Source organism: Miscanthus floridulus, chromosome 2 (genome assembly GCF_019320115.1).
Source record: "Miscanthus floridulus cultivar M001 chromosome 2, ASM1932011v1, whole genome shotgun sequence".
Classification (NCBI taxonomy): Eukaryota; Viridiplantae; Streptophyta; class Magnoliopsida; order Poales; family Poaceae; genus Miscanthus; species Miscanthus floridulus.
Window position 1 is genome coordinate 127756246 of NC_089581.1, and position 19006 is coordinate 127775251.

Sequence of the window (19006 nt, forward strand, 5' to 3'; positions counted from 1 at the left end):
TTCGCAAACTAAACACACCCTGAGTGATCTCAAACAAATTGTAGTCAATTTCACTTAAACTTGAAGGTGTGAACACAAGGTTTTAGCCCTAGGGTCCGACTTTTATCGTGGGAACCACATGCAAGTCTACCCATATTTATTATTTTATCCTAAGTAGCGACGAGGGCGGATGAACTCCACTAAGAATATTACCAATTCTAATCCGCCCCTACCCGTATTTACATTAAACCCGCCTTGCCTCCACCCATTTGGTAGTGCAACCCATTTTAACCCATATATACACACCCCCACATCAAAACCCGCACCATAAAACCCATCTGAACCCGCCCCATTAACAGTGCTAGACACATGCACCCAGGAACGTCAGGTACTTCAACACCCAGCAGGGGCCAGTGGCAGACCCAGGAGGCCAGCAGGGGCCGCGCCCCCCTGAGTGTCCAGCAGGCGAGCAGGTCTGCAGAGCAAAAGCAGCAGAGCAGGAGTCGGAGTCTGCAGGCTCAAAGAGCAGCCACATGCGGCACGCACAAGCAAAAGTTAGGGGGTGTTTGGTGTCGTAGTCGCTCCTAAAATTTATATCATATTGAATATTTAGATACTAATAAAGAGTATTAAATATAGATTAATTATAAAATCAATTATATAGATGGAGGCTAATTTGCGAGACGATTTTTTAAGCCTAATTAATCTGTCATTAGCGTATGTTTACTGTAGCACTATGTTGTCAAATCATAGACTAATTAGGCTTAAAAGATTCGTCTCGTAAATTAGTCGCAAGTTGTGTAATTAGTTTCGTAATTAGTCTATATTTAATACTCCATGCATATGTCCAAACATTCGATGTGATAGAAATTTTAGGAGCGGCTAAAGAAACAAACAAGGCCGTAGTATACTTGTTTGTTTAATTAATACTATTCCTGATTTTTTTAATTACTAATTTTGTTTGTATGCTAAATTTACTATTCCTTATATATATTTTCTAGGTTAATTTGACTTGTCCTTGCTCTTCGGCTTTCAACTGCAGCAACAGAACGGACATTTTCTTCCCTGAAGCTTTTCAGGACAAGGCAAAGTGAGGCTCAAATGAAAAAAAAAAAACTTTCTCCTGTACTCCTTTCTGAAAGAGTTACTTTTGTGTGTTGTCATAGCAAAAGAATATGATTATACGAATATAAATATTATATATATACACATCAAAATATGGTCATGCCACCCATATTTGTTGGCTTGGTTGGCCTCCCTTTATCATTTTGCTGGTTTCGCCACGGACAAAGCCCCCTATAAAACGGCCGGGACTCGGCCGTGGTTGGCGCTGTAGAAACGTTCGGAAGATTGATGGCATAAGCATGTCATGTTAATTACCAAAGCTCCCGGCGGCCAACTTAAGAATCCTTCTAGGGAGGTTATTTAAGTATAAATAGAAGATGTAGTTTTATATCATTGCTAGCCAATGATTGGCAGCTGCAAAAATCCTATGACCTTGTCAAATATACAGGAAACTCTGATGCTACGGTGGGAGTGGGATGATTGCCGTCGACTTCGCGACTCCCGCGGCCCGGACAGTCCTGTTCCCGCACGCCACCGCCGCTCGCTGTCAATCCCTTGGGCCGAACCGCCGGCATGCCGCCAGTCCAGCACTCACTCAGCCTGTTTGGTTGGCTGGTTCGTGAATAAGTACTGTTGGCTGGTTTGTGTGAGAGAAAAATACTGTTACGGTTGAAAATTTACGATCGTTTACGACAAGCCACAGCTAAACGAACAGGCTGGCTGTCGACCCTGCGGCTCACCATCCCGCATGCCGCCGCTCGCCACCGACACAAAGCAAGAGGAGATGTGACGTTAAAAATGAAATGGGGCTGTCAAAATTGAAATGGAGCCGTCAAAACTATATTACAAAACTGGAATGGGCTGTCAAAATTATATTTGCAAATCGGCTACCAAAATTATACTACAACAATGCCATCTGTATTGTTTCCCCATAATACCCGGCCGATGTTCCTGAAATATATATGTTAGGATCGTAGATTATCTCTGTGTAACCATAGATCCAGGTAAGCCTCCTCGCTCTTTCTCTTTTGGGGCGTAGCAGCAGAGTAGACGCCAGTGCCGCAGTGTAGTAGGCGTCTAGCGCGGTGGAGATGAAGTCCAGTGGCGCTGTGGAGACCCTGTAGAGGTGACGGCGGTGTGGTGGGGCATCCCGTCGCTGGCAGCACTCCGTTAGATCAGATTAGGTTTTCTGTGAGTGGGATTGTGGCGGCTCCAGACAACTTCGTTCACTGAGCCCAGTTCCCCACTCCTCTATTTATATGTGCTGTGCGGCAGGGGCCCACCAACCATATTAGGGTTGGGCGTCCCCGATCAGGACGCAGAGGCAAGGGCCCAATAGACCGTTGGGCCTATTGGTGGAGATCAACTAACATTCTCCACCTTGATCTCATTTCATCTTTCAATTTTATATCATTTATTTTTGTTCATTCTATTACAGATTAGCGCATAGAGCATGTCTCATCATCACGGTCCATTGCCGATAGGTTTAATAGCTACAAAACACTACTCTGTTCTGAAATAGATACTTATCTTTGGGCCTTCTTTTGTCCAGGAATTTTAGGCTTTCCCTTAAACCCATGCTAGCTACATGTTCTCTGAACACCATGTTCTCTGAACACGTTGGGTGGTAAGCCTTTTGTAAATGGATCCGCGAGCATCTTTTCTGTACTTATATGCTCAAGACTTATGACTTGATCCCGGACTTTATCTTTCACAACATAATACTCTGTCAATGTGTTTGACAGCACCACTGGACTTATGTTGTGAGTATACTGTACTACCGGATTATTATCGTAGTATAACTTAACTGGTCTATAGATGTCATCAACCACCTTCCAACCGGGTATGAACTTCTTTAGCCAGTTCACCTACCTCGTTGCCTCATAACACGCTACAAATTGTCATACATTATCGACGATGTAGTGACGGTTTGCTTTGAGCTTTTCTATGAAATAGCTCCCCTTTACGAGAGTGAATACATATCCCGACGTGGATTTTCTATCATCTCCCGCATAATCAGAATCTGAATATCCCACTATATGGAGTGAATCAGATCTTCTATACGTCATCATAAGGCCTTTCGTTCCTTGCAAATAATGCAAGACTTTCTTTACCAATTTCTAGTATTTTGTTCTAGGATTGCTCTGGAATCTGCCAAGTAACCCGATAACAAATGCCAAGTTAGGACACGTACATACTTGAGCATATTGCAAGCTTCTGACAGCTGAAGCATATGGAACCACTTTCATTTGATCGATCTCATATTGGTTCCTGGGGCATTTAAAATCCACATATCTATCGTCCTTGACTATAGGAGCAGATGAGGGACTATATTTGTGCATACAAAATTTCTTTAAGATCTTTTCTATGCATGCCTTTTGTGACAGTCCTTATACCCCTTTACTTCTATCTCGGTGAATCTCGATTCCTAGAACGAACGAAGGTTCACCAAGATCTTTCATATCAAATTTTGAGGACAAAACTTCTTTGTCTCCAGTAATAGATTGACATCACTACTAGCAAATAAGATATCATCCACATACAGGACAAGGAAGATAAACTTCCTATTCTTAAACTTTGTATAGACACAATTGTCCTCTATATTTTTTTAAACCCAAAATTCTTTATTGTCTGATCAAACTTTAAGTACCACTGTCTTGAAGCTTGTTTTAATTCATAAATAAATTTCTTTTGGCGACATCTCATTCGTTCTTTTCCTTCCATGACAAAACCTTTCGGTTGTGCCATGTAAACATTTTCCTCCAAGTCCTCGTTGAGAAATGTCGTCTTTACATCCATATGATGTAACTCTAAATCATAATGTGCCACTAATGCCATTATGATTCTAAAGGAATCCTTACATGAGACTGGAGAAAAGGTCTCATTATAATCAATCCCTTCTCTTTGTGTAAAGCCTTTTGCCACAAGTCTCGCTTTATATCTCTCTATATTCCCTTGAGAGTCAAGTTTTGTTTTGTAGACCTATTTACAGCCTACTGTTTTGGCTCTTTTAGGAATTATATTCAAATCCCAAACTTTATTGGCATTTGTAGATTTCATTTCATCTTTCATGGCCTCAAGACACTTTGATGAATGATCACTTTTCATGGCTTCTTCAAATGAGGTGGGATCATTCTCTATTTGAAATTCCTCAGTGTTGTACACTTCATAATCAGCAGAAATAGCTGATTTTCTAACTCTTTGAGACCTTCTAGGGGCCTCCACATTTGGCACATCTTCTGTTTGAGACTGTTGTTGCTCTCCCTCATTTGTGGCAATAGGTTCTATAGGATCCTGAAGAACAGGTTCATCATCATTATTCATTGTTGCCACAGGCGGGATAACAACAGGTGCTGGCACCACAGTGTCTTGCACTATCGGTGCAACGACAGCAGGTAGTGAGAAAAATGGCTCATGAATCATCGGAGTGGGTGCATACACCCGCTTTTCTTCAAGGTCAATTTCTCGAGCTACCATGCTCTCCCTCATCATTTCATTCTCTAGGAAGACAGCGTGTCTCGTTTCCCCAAACTTTGTATATCTGTCTGGTAGAAACGAAAACCTTTTGACTTTTTTGGGTAGCCAAACAAATGGCAACTTACTATTTTGGGATCTAACTTCCCAATGTTTGAGTTAAATACTTTAGCCTTAGCAGGGCTCCCCCACACACTTAAGTGTTTAGTGAGGGTACTCTTCCTGTCCACAACTCATACGGTGTTTTGGGCACCGACTTACTTTGTACACTATTGAGAATATGAATATCGGTTTTTAACGCCTCTATTCATAGGCTCAACTGTAAGGTGGAGTAACTTATCATACTATCCACCATATCCAGTAGGGTACGATTGATTCTTTTAGCTACTCTATTCTGCTGAGATTCGCCCGGTATAGAATACTGGGCTACTATGCCATTCTTTTATGGTACGCCGACCATAGTACTCCCCCACGGTCAGACCTGACTATCTTAATCTTTAATATCTTAAATTTATCCAATGCTTCTGTTCTTTCTTTGATTGGATAAATATATCCATAATGGGAGTAATCATTTGTGAATGTTATGAACGAATCATAACCATCCACACTCTTTACAGAAAACGGACCATAGATATCTGTATCAATAATCTGTAGAATTCTTACGCTTCGTTTGACATCTTTTCTTAACTTTTTTTATATACTTTTCTTTTATGCATTCTCTGCATTGTTCTAAATCTGAGAGCTCTAATGGAGGAAGAATATTATTCTTAACTGGTCTTTTATTCTCCCCCTCGAAATATGGCCTAAACGATAGTGCCATAATTTTGACGACGCATCATGAGCTCTCTTATACCACAATTATCAGAGTAACACTCTGTCACCAGTTGCTTTATCAGCTGGGTAGCATATGTCTTTGAAGAGCCAGTGAACTGACTCTTTATGCTATCGAGGTACTCGGTGACCGTGTCACACACTGGGATTGAGCCCACAATTCTAGGCTCAATCGTGTTCTTTATCATAGCCAAACATTTCTTGTTGGCAGTGACCCACTTCCTATGCACAAAGACATAGGATATCTTTTGGGATTTAAAATCCCTCTCTTTAGTTGCCCAAGTGGCATCATGCTCATTTATCCCCCTCACCGGTACCACACTCAGTGGAACATGGTGAGGTGACTACCCAGTCCACCTCAGCCAAGATGAAAACCAGGTCAAACCCTTTCTTAACATAAAAATAACACCATTTGCATGCCTTGATTCCAACATTGGTCACAATCAAAACATACAATTATTGTTATACACTAATTCTACATCACCGTTGGGCAGAAATAGAATTAATGTATAAAATTATTAAAATTCACAACTGTTCTTACACACTAATTCTACATCACTGTTGGGCGGAAGTAGAATTAATGCATAAATCATTAAAATTTACAACTGTTCTTATACACTAATTCTATATCATCGTTGGGCAGAAATAGAATTAATGTATAAATCATTAAAATTATGATATTGTTATTCATAACGTTGGTCAGAAAATAGCAACATCATAATCATGTTAAAATATCTTTTTCTCCAATTAAATACCACATTGGTTCAAAATAACTGGAGAATCAATAATTTCTTTAGCAGCAGAATAACTTTCTTTTTCTCCAATTAAATATCACGTTGGTACAAATTAACTGGAGAATAAACAATTTCTCTTTAGCAGTGGAAAAATAATTCAATTTCTTGAATTTTACCCATAGGAAAAATTTACTTTTTCTATTTTCTTTAAGCCATTAATCAATTTCAAAAAACTAAAACATTTCTTACTGTGCATTTAGCCTAGCCGGGAAAACGGCCCGGCCCATCTCCCTTGACGCGCGCGCTGGTGCTCCCAGGCCGCAACCTAGGCCTGGGCCGCCAAAGCTGCACGGCCGCGCGCACCCGCCTGGGCCGATCGCTGGCCCGCTCGATCTGAGCCGTCCGATGGAGATCGACGGCTGCGCGTCGATTTCGCACGAACAAAAATGCGGCCGCGGCCTCCGACCCAAAAACCCTAGGTCATTTGCTCCTTTGCTCTCTCTCTCTCTCTCTCTCTCTCTCTCTCTTCGCTCTCTCTGTCGCCGCTCTCCTCTTTCTTTCTCTCTCAGCCGTAGCGAGGTACCGAGCGACGCAACGAGCGAGAGTGAGCGAAGGCGGTGGAGCAAGGCGGCCATGGCGCCGGCGCCGGCCCCCTCATGGGCGCACGTGCTCCCCAACGGGTGAGCACGCCGCCGTCGAGCGGCCTGGCCATGGTGCCCCCTTGGCCGAGCCCAGCGAGCAGCTGCCCCGGTTCGGCCCTTATTCTCCTGCGCCGGCGAAGGGTCATCCCGACGCACGGCGAGGTAGGTCCCATCCCCCTTCCCCTTCTCTGATTTGCTTTTTTTTGTTTCCTTCTCTTTTCTGAACCGGAGGTGGGGATTAGGGTTAGGGTTTCTTTTCTAATTCGATTCGATAGATTTGGTTTTTCTCTTCTTTTGATTTCTTTTCTTTTTGGAGTTCATCCGAATCAGGATCTAGGGTTAGGGTTCGTGTGCCGAGGGCCCTTCCTCTTCTTCATCTTCCCCGAGCTGTTTGCGCGGGTTAGGGTTAGAGTATGCCCTCGTGTCATCTGTCTTTGCTTTTCTTTCTAGGGTTAGTTCTTAGGGTTCGGCCAAATTCGAACCCACTCTTCTTCTTTCTCATGGGTCTTCACTGGTTTAGGGTTCGGCTGTTCTTCTCTTCTAGGCCGAATCCCTCTCTTTTCTTCTTTCTTTCACCTAGTTAGGGTTAGGGAACACCCTCTTTCTTCTCAAATCCGAACTGGATTTGATCGGTTCTTTTCTCTTGCCGTGCGTCGGTGAGGACGGCGGCGTGGCACTTTTCCCCGCGCGGTGGCGGTGGTGACAGGTAGTCAGTGACGTCCGCTACCCCGGTCTCTTTTCATTTTTGCTTTTACCCGATTAGGGTTAGGGTTACACACTGGTAACCTGGCTCTGGTACCAATGTTAGGATTGTAGATTACCTCTGTGTAACCATAGATCCGGGTAAGCCTCCTCGCCCTTTCTCTGTTGGGGCGTAGCAGCAGAGTAGACGCCGGTGCCGCAGTGTAGTAGGCGTCCAGCGCGGTGGAGATGAAGTCCAGTGGCGCTATGGAGACCCTGCAGAGGCGACGGCGGTGTGGTGGGGCATCCGTCGCTGGCAGCACTCCGTTAGATCGGATTAGGTTTCTGTGAGTGGGATTGCGGCGGCCCCGGATAACTTCGTTCACTGAGCCTAGTTCCCCACTCCTCTATTTATATGTGCTATGCGACAGGGGTCTACCAACCATATTAGGGTGGAGATCAACTAACAATATACACCTGTAACTTGTTTACATCTTTCTTTATTTTGTTGTGCACAAGAAAACCAGGCAATAATTATCCCCTTTGTAAAATGCTATTTGGAAGCACAGTGTAAAACAGTGGTAATTGGGTCATCCTTAGGAATCAAATTGAGCTGATAGCTCCATGTTTTGCAATCGTTCAAGAGAATAAGAAAAGCAAATCAAACAAATGGATGCTTGAATTAGCATATCATCCTAGATAGTAGATAACTGCTTGTGCAGTGAATTGTCGCTGAAAACACCATGTAAATCTTGAGGTAGATCAATCCAATATCCTCAGGTCTCCTTGCAATTATGCTGCACTGTCGATCGACTCGCGCCACCTCCACCTCTCCCAGCTCACGCCACCACCTCTTCTTCCTTCTCTCCCTCACGTCGCCTCGACCCTCGGCTCCTCTGTGATGCGGGCCTCGGGCTGGACCATCCTGCTCAGCAGGCCGTGCCTGGCCGCCTGGGACGCTGACCAGACACGAGGCCTGCTTGGGTACGGCCCGGTGGCCTAAAGGGCCGTGCCTAGCCTGGCCCGGCCTTAGCTGGCTGTGCTTTTCACGGGGCCTGGACTGAGCCAGGCTGTGCTTTCACCGAGTCCGAGCTTGGTCAGACCAGGCCCAGCGGTTCGTTTGGCCATCTATTAGCCTGTTCGGCTGGGGCTGAAACGATCGTATACGATCTGGATTATTACTGCTGGCTGGTTTGGTATGAGAGAAAAATACTGTTCTAGCTGGAAATTTACGATCGTTTACGACGAAATGAACCGACTGTATAGTAATTGAAGTAATTTATTATGTTGACGCGCCTAATAAATACTCTGGTTTCATGCGAATTTGTCTTCTTCCAATTGATAACTTTGGCTGGCGCGGATTGTCTGCTCGCCATTACTAGTACCAACCAAATTAAACACCGCATACGGTGGTTGGGGTGGATGGGTGGAGGCTAATCAATGAATGGCCTATATGACCACTTATTAATTTTATACTTGAAAAGCATTAGTAACGTAACATAAGCAATATTTTTTCATTAGGACAAAGCCTACGGCCAACGGTTACTCTATTTGTATATTATTGGTATGGCACAAATTGGTATTATTAGATTTGTGTTCGAATTTACTTTCTTATGATTATAATTTTGTATTACATAAATTATGTACTAATACAGTAATGGTTTGTCGAAGTCTTCTTTCATGAAATAAAATATGACTCATATTTTCGGACGAAGGCAATACTTTGTTTTCTACCAATTATTGAACCCACTAAATCCAACGGGACTCACTCCGCGGAAACAAAAAGAAGGGATATCTTAGAGCAAGGCTAATAATATAGTCTATTGCTGGATGTATGAATCTTTACCGTTTATCTCTCAGCTGCTCTTCATAATTAATACATATTTTCTCTGTCTCAAGATAAAAGTCGTTTTTGTTTCCCGAAAAGTCATCTTTTTAACTTTGATTAATTATATATAAAAAAATATTAATATTTATAATACATAATTAGTATCATTAGATAGATCGTTGAATATACTCTATAATAAATTTATTTGAATATATAAATATTATACGTATTTTTTATAAATCTAGTTAAAGTTGAGAAAATTTGATATGCACGTATTGTATAACGACTTTCTTTTTGAGATTGACAGAGTAGTCTACTTAGGTGCTGTTTAGTTGCACTTCATTTTGCAAAAATTTTCAAGATTTCCCGTCACATCGAATTTTTGGACGCATGTATGAAGCATTAAATATAAATAAAAAATAAAACTAATTACACAGTTTAGACGAAATTCACGAGACGAATCTTTTAAGCCTAATTAGACTATAATTGAACACTAATTACCAAATAACAACGAAAGTACTACAGTACCATTTTCTAAAATTTTTTGCGAACTAAACAAGGCCTTATTACTCTCATAAAGTTTCTGGGGTTTTATGTCTAGCCCTCACGGTGGACGTTCGGTGGTCAGGATCGAAAATCTGGGTCGTGTTTTTGGTGTTTTTAAATTTCGGTCATTGGAAATCATGAACCGAAGTTGAAGTGCTGCCTGAAACATCAAGAACCGACTGTTCGGTCTTCGGTCTTCTGATTCGGGTTTTCGGTTCTAACCGAGCAATACTGTCCAGATCCACCTGAGACTGAAAAGAGCAGAGATGGGTAGGCGTCGTGAGTGAGCCAGAGAAGGGGCAGAGCGCTCTTAGGCCTCAGCCTCCCTCGCCCGAGCAGCGGTGGAGCAGCTCGGCGCCCCCGCCCTCGCTCCGAGTCAGTGGCGAAGCTAGAGCTCCATCGAGGGGGTGCATAAATGGTTCAGAAATTTGACTGAATTTCGTTGATTTTTGGTTCCTCCGGTAAATTTACCTATGAGTAATGGCGATTTCATTCGGACAATATTTGTTGAACTTTCTAAAATTCTAGCCAAAATTTTATACTTTTTGATCTTCATGATTTTCTGTCCTATCGGTTCCCTCCGGTGTGTGTCTCAACCGGTTAGTCAAACCCTGAGTGCAACACTTCACTTCTACTTAGACTCTATTTGACATGGCTCTAAACAATTGTGGTCCCTTGCTTGAGTGCGCAGATGAGCTAGAGTCGATGGAGCTAAAAACCGGCTCCTAGTTCATTTATCTAATTATATTTTTACAATATCGATCTGACAATACTAGCAAACCAAATGACATACCGGTCATATTCACTTCTCTTATAATCCGTACTTTTCAGCTTATTTTTTCAGCCGGAGCAGTGTTATTCTCTCGCAACAAATCAGCCGAAACAGTATTTCGGCTTGTTTTTTCAGTGAAGCGAACGGAGCCACTACCGTAGTCAACTAATTTTAAATACTATATTCTTATAGAACCTTATAGTTTGACAAATCAAACCTATCTCCTAATTACGAAATAATAAAAATGAGTCTCATTTACTTATCTAATATTTAATTGGTATCTGGCCTATCTATGTCTCAACTGGAAAAAAAATCTCCCAATACAAACGTGTACACTTATTCATATATTTCATATCTACATTCCTATAACTCACTACTACATAAACCATTTTTAGGAGCGGCTCGTAACTCTTTGTAGGAGCGGTTTGGCCAACCGCCCCTACCAAACCGTCTCTACAAATCATGCATTTGTAGGGACGGTTCTTAGGCCGTGCCTACAAATCGATTTGTAGGGGCGGCTGTAGTACCAACCGCCCCTACAAATCGATATGTAGGGGTGGCTGTAGTACTAGCCACCTCTATAATACATGTTTGTAGGGACAGTTCAATCTAGAACCGCCCTACAGTATGTTTTTCCACAAAAAAATTCAAATTTACAATTTAAATTCGACCAGAACACTGTTTGTTTTCGCGTATTCCATCCAGCATTCGCGTTGCCGAAAGCCTCGCGACCAATGTTTCGAACCGCGTTCGCGTTGCCGAACGCCCCGCGACCAGCGTTCCGAATGCCGAATGCCCCGTGACCAACGTTTCGAACCGCGTTCGCGTTGCCGAACGCCCCGCGACCAGCATTCCGAACCCCTTAGACTACAAGCACAAGAGTATTATATAAACTACAATTACAAGTCCAATTCATAAGAATATATACAATCCATCATTAAATATACAAATTCCATACACATTGTTATCAACGTCCTAGAGCTAACCTTTCAGTCTCACGAAGGTGTTGGTACTGAGGATTTCTACCTAAGTCAGACTCTCGGTCATGGTAGGCGCCTTTGACATGTACAATCTGGTCCAATATGAAGTTGCAAAGGTCGCCGATGAGCTCTAAGAGTTGGCCATCCTTGTATGGGTCTCTTTTTATTTCTTTCTCTTCTTTCCACTATAAGAGAACAAGTTTCGGTTTAGTATTTCATACCATGTACGAAGTTTTTATACTATGGGCGAAGAGGTTCAAACTTACCCTTAAGGAGTGTCTCCTGTAGGCATCGGTGTTACTCATGATAGAACATAATAGTATCCACAATGTACACTCCAGACTTCTACTTAGGGCACTATGTGTTTTGCATATGAGAATGTTAAATAATGCTTTTGACAGCCATGTAATAGAGTACTGAAGAAGTAAATTACACTTATCGCACATAGTATTTTTATAGCCAGCTTTTCCTTCCTTGCTGGATCATGCCTTCCATGATGATTAGTGACATAGAACCTAAATGCCCTGTTCAAATTATTTTAGCAAATACAACTTGTTAGTATACAAAAGTGAACATTACAAGTATGTATACAAACATATAAGCTAATGAGGATTGTCGATATGTATACGTCTTGAGAATCGATATGAAGTCTTTGTATGTCACCGGGTCCCTATCTATTGAATCAAAGACCCATGCCATGCTCCTCCCGACATCGACGGCTATACAAATCCAGTGGTTGTTGCATGGATTTAATCATAGAACTAGATAAGCTCTTTTGCATCGAATAAAACATATCGAACAAAGCTTTAAGTATAGAGTTGAACGTACTCAAAGTTGTATGGTAGCCATATAGTAGAGTATTGTTGGAGAGTTTTGAAAGCCAGAGCAATGTATGCCGCAACCTTAAGGGACTCTTCCCTTAGTTTCGTCATATGGATGTGCTCTTTCTCCTGAAGAGTCTTTGCAGCAGCTAGCTTTTTGGCATCCAGTTTCCACTGTTTAGGATAATTAAAATTTGTTTGGGCTATAGCTTGAGGGTCTAGATACCCGGCTTTCACACTTGGCATTTGTTTGACAATGTGCACTTGCATTCTACAAATCACGGTGTGGGTTAGTTACAACAAAATTCAAAGATTACATTTGTCGGGGACCTAACATCGGGGTACCCTAGGAGGTGGAACCAGTAACCATCGAACGTTAAAAACTTCTAGACGGACAAGGGCGCCGCTACGTTCCTCGCCTGAATGACAGGAGTTTGGTTCCGTCTCGCCTAGTCTCCGCCTCGCCCGACGCCTTCGGGCCAGCTCCGCCTCGCCCGAGGGCTGAGGGATTGACTCCGCTTTGCCCAACCCCCGAGGGATGGGCTCGGTTTCGCCCAAGGGATAAGGATTGGACTCCACCTCACCCGACGTCCGAGGGTGAACCTCGCCTCACTCGATGTCCAAGGACTGGTTTCGTCTTGCCTGGCAACCTCTCCCTGTTCTCTCATGATGATAGGTACAGGGTAGGACAAGACGTTTGGGTCAATCACGGCTTCAAGGACCATACTCTGCGCCCCGGCAGGAAAAGTACTGCCAGGGAATGACGGGATGGGTGCTTTAGACCCTTCCAGGCGTAGCAGAGCCTGAAAAGTGTTGCGTGTGTGTGCTCTTCATCCTGTAGAGTTGTAGGCGCCGCCTTCAGCTCTAGGACACGGAACCCGACGTAGATATGCGACAACCACTACGGTCCAGGAAAGGACTCGCGTCCTCCACAAATGACGGATGTGCGGTCACCACGTTATGATCACAGGGGAGTGGCGTCCGCTTCTCGGCCCCTCAGGTTCACCAGATCAAAGATCTCGCTTCAGCCTCCGGATGCCCTCTCCAATCGGAAGACCTTGCCCACAGCGCTACTCCGGACCCCAACCCCGCGTCCCTCTGACAGAGACTCATAGGAACCAGAAGGCGTGCGGAGCAAGGCTGGGCGAGGCTCATAAGTCAAAACCACTGTACCACAGTCCATACCCTGCGCGGGGCAGTACTCTATAGCCATCCTGACATTTTACAGAGGCATCGACAGTATTGTAGGCGCTTATCATCCCTTCGCACCCACCAGAATGGACAACAAGGCTGGGTAGATGTGAACAAGGCTAGGTAGCGTACGGACCCTAGCCCTCTCACTTGTAAAGCCGTCCCCTTCATCTATAAAAGGAAATGCGCTTCCTCCAACAAAGGGACCAACTCTTGATGAACAACACACATCACACACAGTCAAGCTGCTATCAGGCTCTTGACATCCTTTTGACCCTTCCATCAGAGACTTGGGACCAGTCCCTCTCTCGATCATTTGTACCCCCTACTACGAACTATTTTTCGGTGCTAATAATACGAGCAGCAACAGACTAGACGTAGGGATATTCGGCCTGAACCAGTATAAATCTTGTGTCCTTTAGCGCACCATCTGGGCCTAACGCGCATTACTATAAATTTCCTTGCCAATGCTTGTACGAAACACCGACAGTTGGTGCACCAGGTAGGGGCCTTTGCACGTTCCAAATCAGGCCTCGGATGGCCACCCACGCAATCAGCTGGGTCTAGGGCGCACACATGCATTTCGGTAACCTAGATTTCATCGTCACACTAGGAGGAGAGCTGGTGCTGGCCCACATGGTCGTGCAGTCTCTCCCTTCCGTCAGCCTCAGCCACCAGAGGCTTGAGGGCCAGTCAGGTGACTCCCTTGGACCCTAGTTATCTAGGGAGGCCCTGCGTTGCATCACCCTCTCTCTGGAAGGCCCCGTACAGAGCGCCCTGACAGCGTTTCCATTCGGTCTCCGCAACGCTGCGGCGACCGCTGGCCACCTTCTAGCACTACGCATGGTTTAGCCACCCACAGACAGCAAGTTCGTGGTGACAGTTGAACATGATACGGAGACTCTCCATAGGCTCCTCATGGAGGAGCCAGGATCATTCTCTAGCTCTGACTCTAGCAGGGGGAGCCACCACCCTTCCCGAGAATGCTTCATGGCGCAGACCCCCAAGGGGCACGTTGAAAGTGTCTCCAGGGAAGAGGCCACCCCGACAAGCAACCCTGGTGGTAGGTCTGGGGAGGAGATGGCGGCCCCATCTCGCCTAAGGATGGAGTAGCTAAGGGCCTGCAAGCTGGAGATCGATGAGGCCGGGCAAGGGCTCGTCCGGGAGTATGCGGACATCAATCGCGAGATTGAACACCGCGTAGATCAGGGGCGCGTGCGTGCCACGGCCCGGACTGTACACCAGAGGATTCTCACCAACGATGGGACCCTCCCTCACTTTGCTTGGGCAAGCCAAAATATCACCGCTGCGACAGCCTTGCTGCACGGCCTTCCGGAGGCCGCGATGTTCGAGGATTGCTCGCCCACCGAGAAATTCGCACGTTGCTCGAGCGTGCGATGGCGCAGCAGGCAGAAAGCTCGTTGTCCCAATGACACGAGCTCAACACCAGCCAGCGCACGCCCTTGGTGTGCCCCACCAAGGACACATCCATTCACTAGACACCGTCAAGTGACAGGCAGCCCTCCGCTGTCCTGGTACATCAACGTCTCGGCCACGACCGTGATGTGTGCAGCACCATCGACACCCGTAGGCACGCCCATGGCGATGCAAGAGAGGCAGCCCACCGTGGCTACCATCCTCGATGCGGCAGATGCTACGATAGCGGCGAGGACTGAAGCCTAAGCCCTGGGCTGCCAGGCCCTTAGGCCTTCGGCCGACACATCCTCAACGCTGCTTTCCCACTAAGGTACCAACCGCCTACCAACATCCCTAAATACTCTGGGGAAACAAACCCTGGGCTTTGGCTCAAAGACTATCGGCTTGCATGTCAAGCTGGTGGTGCGAGTGATGACGATTTCATTATTCGCAATCTCCTACTATTCTTGGCCAATTCGGCACGAGCATGGTTGGAGCACCTACCGTCCAACGCCATTCAAAGTTGGGCGGATCTTATAGATATCTTCGTGGGCAACTTCCAGGGCACGTACAAATGCCCCGGAAACCCATGGGACCCCAAGAACTACCGCCAGAAGGCTGATGAAACCCTCTGCGGGTACATCCGGTGCTTCTCTTGGTAGTGCAACGAGCTCCCTAACGTCGCCGACACCGATGTGATAGGAGCCTTCCTATCCAGACAACCTGCGAGTCTTTGGTTCACAAGCTGGGGCGTAGGGGCCCGCAGATCACCAAGGAGCTCCTAGACATCGCCACCAGCCATGCCTCAGGAGAGGAGGAGGTTGGATCCATCTTCAACCATTCTGATGGCAAGGCAAGGCGGGATGAGGATGCCAGTGAAGGCGCCTCCAACCGTCCCGCTAAAAGGAAGAATAAGAAGCAACGGCGTGACAGCTCGCTCATGGCCATCGCCGACCGCAAGGGTGGCCGGAAGCCCACGGAGGGCGCTCTGAACCACTTTGAAAAAATGCTCAAGGGGCCATGCCCAAACCACACTTTCCCGGTCAAGCATCTATACAAGGATTGCGGCCTCATGCGCAAATACTTGTCTAGGGGCCTCAACAAAGGGGAGCAGGGGAAGGAACCTGCCCCCACCACAGACGATGCAGAGGAGAAGGACGATGCCTTCCCAACACCGAATGGCACCCTCATGATCTTCGGAGGATCAGCGGCCTACGACTCCAAGCGCCGCCAAAAGGTCGCACGTCGCAAGGTCTATACGGCCGGACAGGCCATGCCTGCCTTCCTTCGGTGGTCAGAATCCACCATAACCTTCGACTAGACCAACCATTTAGATGCCATCCCACACCCGGGAAGGTACCCGCTTGTCATCGACCCGATCATCGGCCCAAAGCAGCTCACAAAAGTACTGAAGGACGGAGGCAACGGCCTCAACATCATGTATGCCAAGACGCTCGACGAGATGGGCATCGACCGAACAAACCTCTGCCCCATCCGAGCACCTTTCCATGGCATCGTGCCTGGTAGGTAGGCCGTACCGCTGGGGCAGATCGATCTGCTCGTCACTTTCGGGGATCAGTCTAATTATAGGACTAAAACCCTTACTTTTGACGTGGTAGGGTTCCCCGGAACCGTCCACGCCATCCTCGAACGTCCATGCTACGCGAAGTTCATGGCCATCCCCAACTATACATACCTCAAGCTGAAGATGTCGGGCCCCCATGGGGTCATCACTGTCGGCACCTCCTTCTGTCGTACCTACGAGTGTGAAGTTGAATGTTGCGGCCATGCCTCAGCAGTCATCGCCTCCGAAGAGCTTGCCACCCTCAGGGAGGAGGTCGTTGAAGAAGCACCCAGCACAAAAGAGGCCGTCTAGATTGTTCGAATCAGTGGAAGGGTCCAAGGAGGTCCTCGTGGACCCCAATAGCTCCGAGGGCAAAAAAGTCCGCATCAGGGCCGTGCTCTCCTCCAAATAGGAAAGCACGCTCGTTGACTTCCTCCGCGATAACAAAGACATCTTTGCGTGGAAACCCTCGGATATGCTAGGCATCCCAAGGGAGGTCACTGAGCATACCCTGAAAATCCTCCCAGGCTCCAAGCCGGTGAAGCAACGCCTATGCCGCTTCGACAAGGAAAAACGCAGGGCCATCGGTGAAGAGATAGCAAAACTGTTGGCTGCTGGGTTCATCAGGGAAGTACACCACCCAGAGTGGTTAGCAAATCCTGTTCTTATGCGAAAAAGAGCGGGAAATGGAGGATGTGTGTCGATTACACGGGCCTCAACAAGGTGTGTCCAAAGGATCTATTTCCTTTGCCACAAATAGACCAAATAGTTGATTCCACCTCAGGGTGCGAAACCCTCTGCTTCCTTGATGCATACTCCGGCTACCACCAAATCGTGATGAAAGAGTCTGACTAGCTCACAACGTCTTTTATCACCCCCCTTCAGATCATTCTGCTACATTTCAATGCTGTTCGATCTGAAGAACACAGGGGCAACTTACCAGCATTGTATGCTCAACTGCTTCAGGGACCTCATCGGGTGGACCATTGAGGCCTACGTTGATGACATCATAGTTAAGTCCAAATGGGCTAACCACCTTGTCGCCGACCTCGAACGAACCTTTGCGAAACTCCGAGCAAACGACATCAAACTCAATCCCAAAAAATGTGTTTTCGGGGTCCCGAGGGGCATGCTGCTCGGCTTCATTGTCTCCAAGTGCGGCATCGAAGCCAACCCAGAGAAGATCTTAGCCATCACAAGGATGGGCCCGATCCAAAACATAAAGGGGGTTCAGCGGATCACAGGGTGCCTTACCGCCCTCAGCCAATTCATTTCACGCCTCGGTGAACGAGGACTCCCCCTTTATCGACTCCTGAAGAAGTCCGACTGCTTCGAGTGGACAGCCAAGGCCTAGGAGGTGCTTGACATGGTTAAGCAATTTCTAACTAAACCCCCAGTCCTGGTCCCACCAAGCAATGGAGAATCCCTCCTCCTGTACATAGTGGCCACCATGCAAGTGGTTAGTGCCGCCTTGGTAGTAGAGCAGGAAGAAGAGGGACATGCCCTCAAGGTGCAGCGCGTTGTATATTTCATCAGTGAGGTATTATCCGACTCCAAAACCCGCTACTCCCAAATCTAGAAACTCCTCTACACCATCCTCATCACCAAAAGGAAGCTACGCCACTACTTCAAATCACACCCTGTGACAGTCATGACGTCGTTCCCCCTCGGCGAGGTTGTCCATAGCCAGGACGCTACAGGAAGAACCACAAAGTGGGCGTTCAAGCTGATGGATCAGGGCATTACTTATGCCTCCTAAACGGCGATCAAATCCCAGGTGCTGGCCGACTTCATCGTGGAGTGGACCGAAGTCCAGATGCCACTAGTAGTCGTCGATCAAGAGTATTGGACAATGTACATTGATGGATCACTGATGAAAAAGGGCGTCGGCGCAGGACTAGTCTTCGTATCACCCCTTAGGGTCCACATGAGGTACATGGTTTGGCTCCATTTCCCCTCATCAAACAATATCGCAGAATATGAGGCGCTCATCAATGGCCTACGAATCACCATCGAGCTAGGCATCCGACGCCTCGACATTAGGGGCGACTCCTAGCTGGTCATCAACTAGGTCATGAAGGAGTCGAGCTACCTCGATGCCAAGATGGAGGCATACTGCCAAGAAGTCCAATGGCTGGAGGACAAATTCGATGGCCTCGAACTCAATCACATCCCAAGGTGCCTCAACGAAGCAGCCGACGCGCTCACAAAAGTAGTGTTTGGCCGAAAGCTAGTTCCGATGGGTGTCTTCACCAGCGATCAACACAAACCCTCGGTGGGCTACAATGGATTAGAATAGGCCAACGAAGGCCCATCTGATCTAGCCTCGTGGGCCAACCCGCCGACTGCTCCGCCCGACCCCGAGGCCATGGAGCTTGAAGGGGACCCAGCAGCAGAGTCCAACCCTCCCAACGACTGGAGAACACTTTACCTCGACTACCTCCTCCACGACACACTACCAGTAGACAAGATGGAAGCCCGAT

The 19006-nt window shown here is 46.6% G+C and overlaps 1 protein-coding gene across 1 annotated transcript; it reads left to right on the top strand.

The window, feature by feature from the left end:
* The first annotated feature begins 16397 nt into the window (after positions 1-16397).
* Positions 16398-16835, top strand: LOC136537042 (uncharacterized). Its single transcript, XM_066529139.1, has 2 exons — positions 16398-16482; positions 16579-16835. The coding sequence occupies exons 1-2, from the start codon at positions 16398-16400 to the stop codon at positions 16833-16835; spliced, it is 342 nt and encodes a 113-aa protein (XP_066385236.1).
* Positions 16836-19006: the final 2171 nt, after the last annotated feature.

What these genes read in the sequence shown, in the direction of transcription:
- LOC136537042 (XM_066529139.1), top strand. Translation starts at nt 16,398, where the DNA reads ATGTATGCCAAGACGCTCGACGAGATGGGCATCGACCGAACAAACCTC. An exon ending in TTTCCATGGCATCGTGCCTG is followed by an intron (nt 16,483 to 16,578) that starts GTAGGTAGGCCG and finishes TTGACGTGGTAG; the next exon opens with GGTTCCCCGGAACCGTCCAC.